Source organism: Macaca fascicularis, chromosome 1 (assembly GCF_037993035.2).
Source record: "Macaca fascicularis isolate 582-1 chromosome 1, T2T-MFA8v1.1".
Classification (NCBI taxonomy): Eukaryota; Metazoa; Chordata; class Mammalia; order Primates; family Cercopithecidae; genus Macaca; species Macaca fascicularis.
The window spans coordinates 227,102,314-227,115,405 of NC_088375.1; the positions used below are offsets into that span (position 1 = coordinate 227,102,314).

Sequence of the window (13,092 nt, forward strand, 5' to 3'; positions counted from 1 at the left end):
GCACCGCGGCCCGCGCTGGCGCTTGGGGACGTGGTCTGCAAACGTGGCGCATTAGGCACTGGCTGGGGACTGTGTGGATAAGTGAGGGTGGGCGCAACTCATGTTATTCTGGGCTCGGGACCATTTCTCTCTAACAGTATTAGAGACAGATGATTGGCTTCTGCTGAATGTTCCAGATTAACCTAGTGATCCCGAGGGCACCATGTTTCTCTGAGAAAGTAGTTGAAATAGGAAGTCCATTTCAGGTATTTGTCACATGGGGTTGGGTTAGGTTCCCGCTCATGTTTTCCTCGGTAACACAAATATTTGTCCCTGCAGATCATATTATAATCTGCTTACGAGAGCCTTGGCATCAAGACTGTAGTTCCTTCATTTCTGTATTTTTAGGCCCTAACACAGAATAGGTCCTCAGGTTTTGGTCGAAGGGAGGGAAGCACAAATCTGAACGCAGTGAGTTACCTTGTATATATTTGTCACTGAAATATTCCTACCAACACAGTTACCGACATCAAAAAATAAAACACTATAGGTGTTTGGTCATTGGTGGGTCTCTTAAATGAGAAGTGAAAAATACAGTACTTAAATACTATGCTGTTTTTTCCAACTCTAAATAGAATACTTCGAAAAGGGAAACATTCGTATATATTCGAATAAACGAGACTGTCACAAAGGCGGTGGGATTTGAGCTGGGTACTAGCAGAAAAGAACTTTCCAGTAAGGGTTGGACAAACACCATGAACAAAGACAGCAGTGAAAATGGACGCAGTGTGCACAGACCACCTACAGGGTGCAGGTTGGGTACAAGTGAAAAGAAGACTGAATAAAGAGGGTAAACAAGAAAAATGTCATTTGATTGTAGTGGGCCCTGGAAACCATTGACTCACGGACTTGGGAGATCCGTGCTGCACAATTTCTCTGGCAGTAGCGGCCAGATGGATCAGATGGAAGAGGGAGCACTAGGGAGATAAGGAGAGGCTCTGCAGTGAAAGGGAATGGAGCAGCGATGACACAATACTCAGAAAGGAGGACGTTCGTCATCGCTGGAAAATGCCTTTTAGAAGACTTTCAGAGGATTGTAACTGAAAAGGTGAATTAAATTAGTGTCTATCTTTCAAATAACTGCACTGCCTTACACAAATGATTGATATGTTGAGAGGCGCCTGGAAAGATAGGTGAAAAGCTCTCTGAATGGTGGCTGGAAGACATTTTTTCTTTCATGGACCTAGCTGAAACAATGTAACATTCAATGTCAAAACATTACATCTGGATCAGAAGGAAATACTTGACATCATTACATACGTTTTGAAACACGTGTCCATCACCTTAGATCTCACTACCCAGTCACATTAAAGCAAAACACACACGTAGTATGGGGAAATTTTCTTCATTTTTAATTTACAGCAGAAAGAATATAAAGCATTCAGAAAACATTTTCCATATTTTAAGGGCAATTCAAAACATTTTGCATGGTTTCCAGCAGCTGAGTTCTTCAACAGATCCATTGATTCAATGATGCTTTACATGCACAATTACAAAAATAAAACTTACAAAAAAGAAGACATCTAGACTAGTTTTACATGCAAGTCTCAGGGACCCCCCATTGGGCGCCAACTACTGTGTGGAACTGCCATAAGCGACCGTGCAGCCAGAGAGGGGTTCGTGTTAATTGTCTTTATTTCGTTCACACAGTACAGCTGATTTCGAATGGGTAACAAGAATAGCAATTAAATCTTCAGGAGATAGAATAAGATTAGCTATTACTTTTATAATGAAATCCTACTCCTGGCACTTGGGAATTCAGATTATCCAAGAAAGCTGCGCTTACCTATCATCTTATATTCGAAATTAAGAGTCATAACCAAGAAAAAGCGGTCAGAAATGCTTCGTTTCAGTGGAAGTGCCTTTTTGCCTCACCTAGGATTCACAGTTGTACTGGTAGGTTACACCAGTAGGCTTCAAACCTACTTCCTATCCCCTCCATGAGAACCCTCTTAATTCTATGGAACTCTCTATCATCTGTCATTTTCTAACGTATTCAGCTAATAATGTAACATGTGAAACATTTAAAAAAAAAAAAACGTGAGGGTTAAAGCAAATCCACTGAGGTCATTACTCTGGTCAAAGATCAGTTATTTGTACCATAATATATGGAATAAAGATATCTAAATTCAGTATTACTAGAGGATATTCTGAAAGAGCTGGCTTTCACGTTCTATTCTCGTTTATGAATGCAGTTGTGTTTGTAAATTACTCAAGTGTCCTCCTGTAGGTCAAACTGTGTAAAATAATAGGTATCTGGGGGACTGCAACAGCTGCAACATAACCCACACATTTAAAAACAAAATTGAGTCAGGTCAGTTTACAAATGTACAGGTGGCTACTAGTTGTGGGGCTGTCACTGTTGTCAAAGCCGATCACAAGCAGAAAGACATATACTGTACAGTAATTCGAGGTTGGCAGTGAAAGGAAGTAATTAAAAAACAAGTACAATTATAGAAAAGGCACCAAGAGCACTGACCCCAGTTTTTACCACAATCTTTTTGTATCTACCTTCCTTCCAAAGACACCAGTTTAAAAGCTTATTTGTGAATATTTTTAGGCTTCACAACAAGCCTTGAGTTTTAACTCACAGTTGGCAGCCAGAACCAAGAAAAAACATCTCAGCTTTACACCAACTGATCCTCAAACGTAACCTGGGAATTTTAAACTGGCATCAGCAAATGCAAACTTTATCCTCTCAATTTAACATTAGTAGTTTAATTGTTAAAAGCATCAGATTTCTTTGGCTCCTCATTATGTGGAAATAGTAATATACCATGCCATCTCTAAAAGACCAGTCTGCATCTTTTTCCTTTTTAGTTATTTTTTTGTGTGCAATTTTATTACATTTTCTGATTTCCAGCAGGAGATATGGAAACGTGACGTTTTTCTACTTTTCACACTATTTCTTTTGTCAGGTTTTTAAATCATTCTAAGTGTTCTTTGTTGGAGTGAGTGGATGGTGTTAAGCTACATACTGATTTCATCTTATGATTATCTGTTTTGCAAAAGTAACTTAATTTTCTTAAGCAGTATTAGCATTCACATTACTTGGCACCATTGGCAAAGAAAATTTAAATAAAGTAAACTAAACTCCTGGTAGCCAAAATTAAATGTAAACATATCCTTTTTTTAAGTAATGTTACTCTGCCTTTTTTCCTAAGTCTAAATACAGTAGCTCTTTTTTTTTTTTTTTTTTTGCAGTTTAGTCATGCTTTAGCAAAATGTTCTTCTAAAGAACATTTAAAATAAAGTACTCTTATAGTGAAATAAAGTTTTTTTGTTTCATTTTACAGACCATAGCCACTAATGCTTTGCTTTTGTTCATTTCTTTTTTCTTGATTTCATGCACATATCTCTTTGTTTTAATATATACAATATATACAAACAGTACATCCACATTTTTCTCGCTCATTCAGACAAAACTATACAAATAATTTTATCTTGCCATGTTATTGACCTTTGTGAATAAAATATTTAGCAATTAATATAATCCCTTTCAAATATTTTCTCACTTTTCATTTCTACCTTCTATATATACACAGAAACTGCTCAGTTTGGATGAGATATAGCCAAAAACATGGAATTTACTGGCCAGAACGCAGCACCACGCTGATCGTTTAGGTGGCAAATGTCCAGGCAAGGTTCATGATTCCTTAGAATTACTACAGCTTCCAAGGTTACTAAAAAAGGCTACATGCTTTATCAATTCTTAAGTAATTCTCATTGCACATGAAAGTAAGGCAAAAAAATTAAAGTGCTGAACATGAAAAAGGGGACAAGATGATTACTACCCTCGCAGGTTCTTGGAAGGTGGTGGGGACAAGAAAATAATTTAAACTCTGTGAGCTGCTTCTCATTATTTCCCATGCATTACCCGTTTACCACACACCTGCCCCTCTGCAAATTTCCACAAGACATTAAAAACCTGCAGATTTCAAAAGTTGCATTAAGTGTGCTGTAGAGATTAAAACAAACAAACAAACAAACAAAAATAAACAGTGAAGGAAATGAGAACACACGGACCCAATAAAGATTTTTGTATGATCTAAGCCCTCCACTGAGAATCAATCCCAAAGATTCAGCTTCTTGGAAATAACCGGCAGGTGCAGGAACAGCATTCTTTTTTGTTGCTAGTATAGCCCCACCTTTTCTTATCTATATTTTTGGTATAAATATTTGTACAGTTCCACACGATGTTTGAATACAGCCCTATATGAGAAGGAAATGGCTTCTTCCTGAGAAGAGGAAGCCTCTTTCAATTCCTCCTGGTGTCTTGATTTCCCGTGATCCAACAGAAGATTGAGTTCCAAGATGTCTTGCTGATCAAATTAAAAGTTGTCCATGAAAGTGCAAATGCAATGACCAAAACATTCCTGTTAAAATCCTGCAGCTGATCTCCCCAAAACTGCAGAGGGATTTTGTGTGTGTGTGTGTACGTGTGTGTGTGTGCGTGTGTGTTGTTGCATGTCTCTGCTAAAAACAGAAATGAAAACAGTCTGAAAAGCAATGTCACATTGCTAAGGGATGCTGCTGTATGTCTTCAAGTTCCTTGGCCTTTTTCAATTCTTTCACTCTGGAAGAGAAACAAAACAAAACAGCAAGCGATAACTCTATAGTGAATTGCGACCAAATAAAGAAAAGGGGTATTACCACACCCTCTGAACTGAAGAGCCAAGACTAAAACCCTTTTTGAGGATTGATGGCAAAAGAAACTCCTGTGAAATTGTTGGAGAAAATATTCAAAGAAAAGATGTGACCCTTCTTAAGGTGAAAAAAATCATTCTAAAGCTTTGCTCTACATCAAGTGCTCTAAGAATACAGCAAAATCAAAGTCTAATGTATTAAATCAAGTGTGACAATCACATGTTTATCTTAATAAAAATTTATTCAAATAACTTTCTTTTTAGTCTGGTGGACCACCATTAATGTCCTATCACTCCATGTGATGTAAATTAGGAAAACTGTACATGCATTTATTTAGCTTTCTTTTTTTCTTTTTTTTGAGACAGTCTTGCCCTGTCGCCCAGGCTGGAGTGCAGCGGCGCCATCTCGGCTCACTGCAACCTCCGCCTCCCGGGTTCATGTCATTCTCCTGCCTCAACCTCTCGAGTAGCTGGGACTACAGGCGCCGTGCCTGGCTAATTTTCTGTATTTTCTATATTTAGCCACCATGCCTGGCTAATTTTCTGTATTTTTTGGTAGAGATGGGGTTTCACCATGTTCGCCAGGATGGTCTCGATATCCTGACCTTGTGATCCGCCCACCTCGGCCTCCCAAAGTGCTGGGATTACAGGCGTGAGCCACTGCGCCCGGCCTATTTAGCTTTTAATATATCTAAGGATTAAGCTACTATTGCTTTGTTCATAGACTCAAGATTGTTAGCTTTCTTGAACCTAATCATACATCTGTACAACTCTACTCCTTCACGCAGGTTTTTGGAGGCTTTGATTTTTGTAATTCCTTACTTTCCTCCCATTCCACATTATAACTTAAAAAGACATTCAGGTTCCTCTTCCCAGTGATCCCAGATGGATAGCCATAGGGTGCGATACTGATAAGGTACTTTGTTCTATTCATCAAACATACTGTAGTAAACAAATTTAAGTAATGTTGTTATAGACTGAGCCATGGAAAGTTCACATCAGCAAATTACTTATTAATTATCACTGCCGATCTGTAATTTTTAATATAAAAATCAGTCTCAGTTTTTTTTGGATATGGCTACCTGATGCAGATGGGGTGCTGGGGAAGCAGCTGTCTGCTGTAAGAGTATTTCTCTATACTGACAATTACGAACCTGCCTTAATAGCAGAATGATCAAATGGAAGGCAATGCATGTGGTGTAAGTCACAGTTTGTGGTACTGCATACCATATAATAACATTTGTTTCCCAAAAATGGGTGTGAGAGGCTAATTTTAGCCAAATGGGAGCAACAGCTTCTTAGGACACCCATACTCTTCTGCAACAGCATGACCAGGAAAAGATGGATTTGTCGTGGTGCTATACAGAGGGCCATAATCTCAAATATATTTTTCTGATTCCCTAAGAGTCTCTCCTATTATCTTAAGTTATACCAGTAAAGTAAAACTTTTTTTTTTTTTTTGAGACAGGGTCTAACTCTGTTGCCCAGGCTGAAGTGCAGTGGTGCGATCTCAGCTCACTGCAACTTCTGCCTCCTGGGTTCAAGTGATTCTCCTGCCTCAGCCTCCCGAGTAGCTGGGATTACAGGCATGCACCACCACGCTCAGCTAATTTTTGTATTTTTAGCAGAGATGTTCTGCCATGTTGGCCACGCTGGTCTTGAACTCCTGAGTTCAAGTGATCTGCCCACCTCAGCCTCCCAAAGTGCTTGAATTACAGGCATGAGCCACCAGGCCCGGCCTCAAGTAAAACTTGATAATAGGCAGAAAGAAAATATTGTGAAAAAACCAGTAATCAGTTATTGCTATACTGTATAGGTTGAGAGTCTGGAATGGCACATATGCTATAACAGCAGTTTAAGAAAACATTTATATTTACCACTTCCAAGCAGAATCATTTCTGCAAAGTTGATATAATCTCTTCACAGAGAAGATGCTCTCTTTTAGAAGAAAAGCTTTATGATGTTATCAGTAATACTAAAAAGAATTATAATATTTGAAAACTTGCTTATTTGTCTGATTTACTTACTACATATACCAAGCCCTAGCTTGGTCCTAGCGTGATGTTTACAAATTGACAGTGACAGACAGTCTATCTCTGAAACCGCTAAATCTTTTTTTGTTAACAGGTACAGTTAGAATACATTGCTATGTTCATGAGTAGATCCAAATATCACTTAGTTTGAAATTTTTTAATTAAATATACCATGGATTAATTTGGGTCATATTACAGTATAGAATTGTACATCACTAGAGGTCCCTAATTTTGGACATGCATACTTGATAAATAAATGGCTTTTTAAAAATTGAAACATGCTATAGTCTGTTCAATTTTTAAACATGCAGTATCTATACTAACATCCCTTTGGCTGGAAATGCAAGGCATGCACTGATGCCAACTTTGCTTCTGGACATGCAATATCGGTACTTGTGCAGGCCTATCTGCTGAATTTCCGCAGCCTGTGCATGCTACTTCAAATGCTACGTTTTCTTTCTGCACTACCACAGAACTCATTCACAAATATGCGACAGTGACTCCATCACTGGTGAGATGTCTAGAATTTGAGGTATCCTGAACTCAAAATCTGATAGCATAAACACAAAGATGTTATACATTCACAATTTTTCTAGAATGAACAGGGATGCTTTAGAAATATTAAGTTCATCATTGAGATGAAATAAAAAGGAGAGTGAATTATAAACCAGAACTGTTTTATGTGGTTTCACACCAAAGAATCTATAATCAGCTGGTCAGGGTAGGTATACCCTAAAACATTTTTCTTTTAGTTAAAATGGTCACATTTGTTTTTGCAGTTTTTTCAGTTTCTTTCAGAACTAATTAAAAAGTTGTTTTCATAAGGTTTTAAAGTTGTCATGTAAATACTCTGCTATGAAATTAGTGATGGCCTCACAGACCACTAAGTTAAGGAGAGGTGCATGTCCACGTACAATATCTACATAGGAAAAATAAGAACACTGCAATTTTCAGATATATTTTCCAGGCTTTCACGACTCCTGAGTTAAAGTGGAGAATTTAGTTCTTAGCTTCGTGATAAAGTTATCATAGTATGCTAGCATTATACATGACATCAAAATGACTTAAATGGCACAAACATTTTTTTTACAGAAAGTCGTTCAAGGAGGAATTAGAAAAAAAGAAAGGGAAAAAATGAAGGAGAACACGTATTAAATTCCAATAACTATACAGGTTACGTAATATCTGTTACTTTATGTAGTCCTCACAACACTGCCATTAGCTCCAATTTGTAAATGCAGAACCTGAGATTTATAGGAATTAAGCAATCTGCCCCAATTCACACAGTTAATAAATGGCAGAACAGGGAATTGAGCCCAGGTTTGTCTGACTTCCAAACCTATAGTTTCAACATTCCACTGCCTCTAAAAATATCTCCCAGGGGCCGGGCGCGGTGGCTCAAGCCTGTAATCCCAGCACTTTGGGAGGCCGAGACAGGCGAATCACAAGGTCAGGAGATCGAGACCATCCTGGCTAATCCGGTGAAACCCCGTCTCTACTAAAAAATACAAAAAACTAGCCGGGTGAGGTGGCGGGCGCCTGTAGTCCCAGCTACTCGGGAGGCTGAGGCAGGAGAATGGCGTAAACCCGGGAGGCGGAGCTTGTAGTGAGCTGCAAGACTCCGTCTCAAAAAAAAAAAAAAAAAAAAAATCTCCCAGGATAACACAGAAATTTTTAAAAAATCGTATTTTATTGTTTTTTTCCAAAAGATTTTATAAGAAACATGCATTTGGGAAATTTCCATGGTATGATATGAAATTAACAACAATTACATTTTCTCAATTCTAAGGTGTCATCTTTTATAAGACACTATATTGATTTTATTAATAAAAAATCTTCTTGATGGGGGAAGACCCTCACATAAAATGTGCTTATTGATTTTACAACACAATTATTTAGAATCCTAAAACATGTGAAAAGAACATGTTTAAGAATCAAGGGAGATTTTTAGCCTCATTGTCCAATTTACAATTTATAGACCATATTGACGTTAACTTACTTCTGAAAGTTAACATGAAATTCGGAGACTTACTATCTGCCCTAGTGAAATCATAAATGAAGTTTTATGTTACTTGAGGGTAGATTATTAGGATGAGACAGTGGTGCTTAATTTTTGTTTTGTTTTAAATCAAATGTCAACTCGATAAAATAATGTTTGAATGTTACATTGCCTCCAAAGAAACAGAAAACAATTACATCACCAAAGTGATTTAGAATGACATATACTAGAATTTTAAAACAAATTTTAAGAAATATATGTTTCAAATCAGAGTGTTTCAAATGGTTAAATTTAAGATTACCTTGTTATTAGTTAAGGACATGAATGATTATTCAGGCAGATGTTAATTAAAAATAAATCTTTACCAATGAGAAGGATACAAAATAGAAGTTTAACCATTATTATCTCTGGGTGATTCTCCTTGGTTATTTGTATTTCCAGAATTCACTACAATTAGTATGTGCTGCTTTTGTAATAATAATTATTCCTGCTTGTTAGCTTTTATGTTCTTCACTTATTTACAGACAAGGTTGCACAGGCTTGAATGCAGTGGAACAGTCATAGCTCACTGTGGCCTGGAATTTCTCGGCTCAAGCAATCTTTAGCCTTAGCCTCCTGAGTAGCTAGGACTATAGGCACACATCACCACACCTGGCTAATTTTTAATTTTTTTTTTTTGTCTAGACAGAGGATCTAAATATATTGCCCAAGCTGGTCTCGAACTCCTGGCCTCAAGCAATTCTCCTGCCTCAGCCCCAAAAAGTACTGAGATTATAGGCATGAGTTGCTTGTTAGTCTTAAAAAAAAAAAAAAAAAAAAAAAGTGAATTAGATGGTTTTCTATCCGTCTGTTACTAATCTGTCTTACAAATGCTGTGATCACATTATGCAAAAACAACTAAAAAATTCAGTGGAAGGAAAAAAAATTCAATTTTGTAGACTGAAGCCAAAATCAATGGACTGAACTGGTTTCATTAACATTACCTATGTTGTAAGCAAATTTTTCGGTATACAAACTTGGTAAATATAGACAAGAATTTTTGAAATTGGAATTCGACTTGAAAATCCAGGACCTGTGGTCACCATATCTATAGGACTTGGAACACAGGTGCATGATAAACTTTTGTTATGTTATACAAACTTAGCTAAGGGTTACTGAGTGCTCAGTTCTCTTAAGAAATTACAACTGTTAGACTCATTCAGGGCTAAGAAAGAACTGAATCTAAAAATGTCCAGGTTATCTAAAAAAAAATTATAATTGCACTTACTTCTAAATTCCCTTACACAGAAGATATACAGGCAATGCAGGACAGAAGCTACAGTTCCCACAGCGCCAGTGCTGCCCTCAGGAAAGCTGCACGGCCACATTTCTGACTCCTATCAGTAACTTGCAAAGTAGAACTCTTATTGGCTCTGACTTAAGTAATTAGAATAGTAAGACTGACCTGTGACCATTCAGCTATTAACATTAAAGACAATCCCAGTATTTCCCCAAGCATTCTAGGCTGAGAATAACCACCACTCTGGGATACCATTGTAGTCTCAATTCCCCCTCCCCAAAAAGTTGCATCGTAATGTACTGAAGTGATGTCGTAAGCAACAGCACTGAAAGCCAGCAAAAGCCCACAGGGTTTACTTCCATCAGACGTCCAATGATCATTTATGAATCAATGAAGTAGGCCTGCTTCAGAAACTTGTAGCAAACAATGGCTCCATGGGTAAAGCGTAAGGCAAAGCTGCTTCATTACATCTACTCAGTGATGCTCAGCCAGAGAAATGTCTCATGAGTCAGTGGAGTTCAGCGGGAATATTCTCGCAATGCTGGACGTCAAAAATAGACAGGGCAGCGGATGCGGCTTTCCGATTATTACCTGTTGCTTTCAGAGCTGCAATAGCTTGTGGGGAATTTAGGAAAAGAGAGATCTTGCCATTTTCCAGAAATCTCATTTGGATTGCAAAACAAAAAAGACAGAGAGGCCCAATAAGAATGACACAGAGCATGTTGTCTGCAATTTAACACACACCACTGTGTTCCAAAAATATTCATTTCCTAAAAGAGGCAAGTGAGACAAAATTACTTTGGAGATTTAAAATACATCCATGATGACACATCCCACATTCACGTCTTACTTCTCATGAACACATCAGGCCACTTAGAAACTCTGCCTCATGCCAAATTGAGCTACAGAAGTGTGAGAACACATTTGTTGACCCTAGAGCACTGTTTACTTCTCAGTACACTTCCCGGCATTGTTAGAGAACTGTCCCTTGGATAAAAGTGTACATAACACAGCCAAAAGTGCAAGCGTAATTTTCAGAACTTCGTAATGACCTAATGCAGCTATGACCCGGGGCTGCTCTCAGAAGCGCACAGCAGAGCTGCTCTGTTGAGACCACTACTTACCAGCTTCTGGCAAAGTGTTTGGAAACCCGCTTCTCAAATAAAAAGAAAATACGTTGTTTAAAAATGTATGAGTAAAAAGTGTTATTTCTTCTTCCTCCAATTAAGGTCTTATTCCAGTAAAATAACTGCACCTGCCTTTACTGAACACAGGTGACTAGGCCAGCAGTTTATAAGAAATAGGTTATTTAAATACTAGCATTCCCACTGCTTTTAATAACACCTGTAGTGATTGTTAGAGTTTATAAAGCCTTCTCATAGGAATAGTGTCTCATATCGGGAAAGGAGGAATTTGTCTGGAAATTGCTTTTCAGAGAGTGGTGTCTCTCATCTATGAGAACACTTTCTACTGCCCATGAAAAATAAATGTCTTAGAGAAGTGGAAAGTCATTTGCTGTCTAGAAAAAGAGGCATTTTAGTTTTTATTTTTTAGGTCAAGCAAATCTCAATACCTTGAGGATAAATCTGTTATGTAACTGAACTATCTGCTAACTTACGAGGTATCTTGGTTTTTCTCTATGCAACTGAATAATATCCTGTTAGATATATTCAAAATCCAACTGAAAGTATCTTTTCAGCATATGTACTTTAAAAGTTTCTTAAACCTTAAAAATCCTTCAGTCATTTGCTGAGAAATCGCTTTTGTTGATTTAAATAATCTCTTTGTGTAGGACAAAAGTTCTCTCCTAAACACAGCTATTGTGTCCAAGACAAAAACAAAAACAAAAACGAAAACAAAAAACCCTGATGACAGTATGGAGAGTTTGTTAATTTCGCTTTAAGTTACTGGATAAATTAAGAGGTAGCCCTGAAGGAAACGGGGGATAAAAATGAGCTGTACTCAGTGAAAAATATTTGGTGCTTTTCCTTAGCCTTCCCCGAGCAAAGACAAAACATTTCAAGACACAAGTAGTATTTTCTGATTGCTCTGCTGTTGGAATTCGTCTGTCGTGTCTTAATGCTGCCTTTTTAGATCTCCCCCTGCTCCACTGACATAGGAGTTTGGGTCAGTTTTAGTGTTTTACAAATACTGTCCCCTAAAATTTAATTCTGTAAGTTTTCAAATATTATTTTTCTTTTCTTTTCTGAGACAGGGTCTCACTCTGTTGCCCAGGCTGGAGTGCAGTGGCATGATCATGACACACTGTCGACCTCCTGGGCTCAAGCAATCCTCCCACCTCAGCCTCCAGTAGCTGGGAAAATATTACTTTTCAGTGTATAAACCATGTCTTAAATATGGAATACTTTATGAATTAGCAAAATAAGTATCTTGTTTAACATAATTTCAAGGACTATAAATCTTCCTCAGAGAATGCTCTGCCTCCCAAGAGTAATTTCAATTTGGGGATTGTTAGAGGGAGTGCCGTTGTGACTTCTCTGATGGAAGAATGAGGGAGAGAAGATCTTATTGGTCATCACACAAAGCCATATATACGCTATTCCTCGGTTCAGAGAGTTAGCTAAATATCACCAGGATAGAAGGAACCTTCTCAGCCCCTATCTCTCAAACTTGCGTAGATGTTGTGAGCCATAAGGGGTGTCATGAGATTCCAACTTTCCATGCATGAGTAGGAGTTTTAGGAGTTCACAACAGAATGCAGCAGGCATTAAATAAATTGAGGTTGGGATTCTGATTTGCACTGAAAAGCACCTTCTGAAAATGTTTCTTAAAAACGGTTATTAACATAACAGAAACTAACAAGCTTCAAAAACGCATAAGCAACCACCTCCCGTAAAATGTTGTCCTTGCAGCAGGTGATATTGATTGCATGTAACATGCATGATACTACAACTTGTAGTTAAACTGAACACTAGGGCATGCATCTATTCTCTTGGAGGTTTTTTAAAATGGAAAGAAATATTATCTGTATATACGCAGAGGGTGAGAGGGAATAGAGGGAGAAATGGAGATTTTTGTCCTCTTTTTTTCTTACATTTCAAAAACAAACATCTCTAGATCTATCACAAGGGACCC

General features: G+C 37.8%; 1 protein-coding gene across 39 annotated transcripts in view; it reads right to left on the minus strand.

Annotated features, from left to right (window-relative positions):
- Positions 1 to 1,368: 1,368 nt before the first annotated feature.
- Positions 1,369 to 13,092, minus strand: part of CAMTA1 (calmodulin binding transcription activator 1) — a 978,479-nt gene continuing 966,755 nt past the window's right edge. For 20 of the 39 annotated variants that reach the window (XM_045387768.3, XM_045387747.3, XM_065530243.2 and 17 more), the window contains one exon: positions 1,369 to 4,615. In XM_045387768.3, coding sequence (XP_045243703.1) covers positions 4,583 to 4,615 — 33 coding nt within the window. In that variant the 3' untranslated portion in view covers positions 1,369 to 4,582. The remainder of the gene's footprint in view (positions 4,616 to 13,092) is intronic. The other 19 variants (XM_074021444.1, XM_074021436.1, XM_065530224.2 and 16 more) reach the window with 1 other exon arrangement.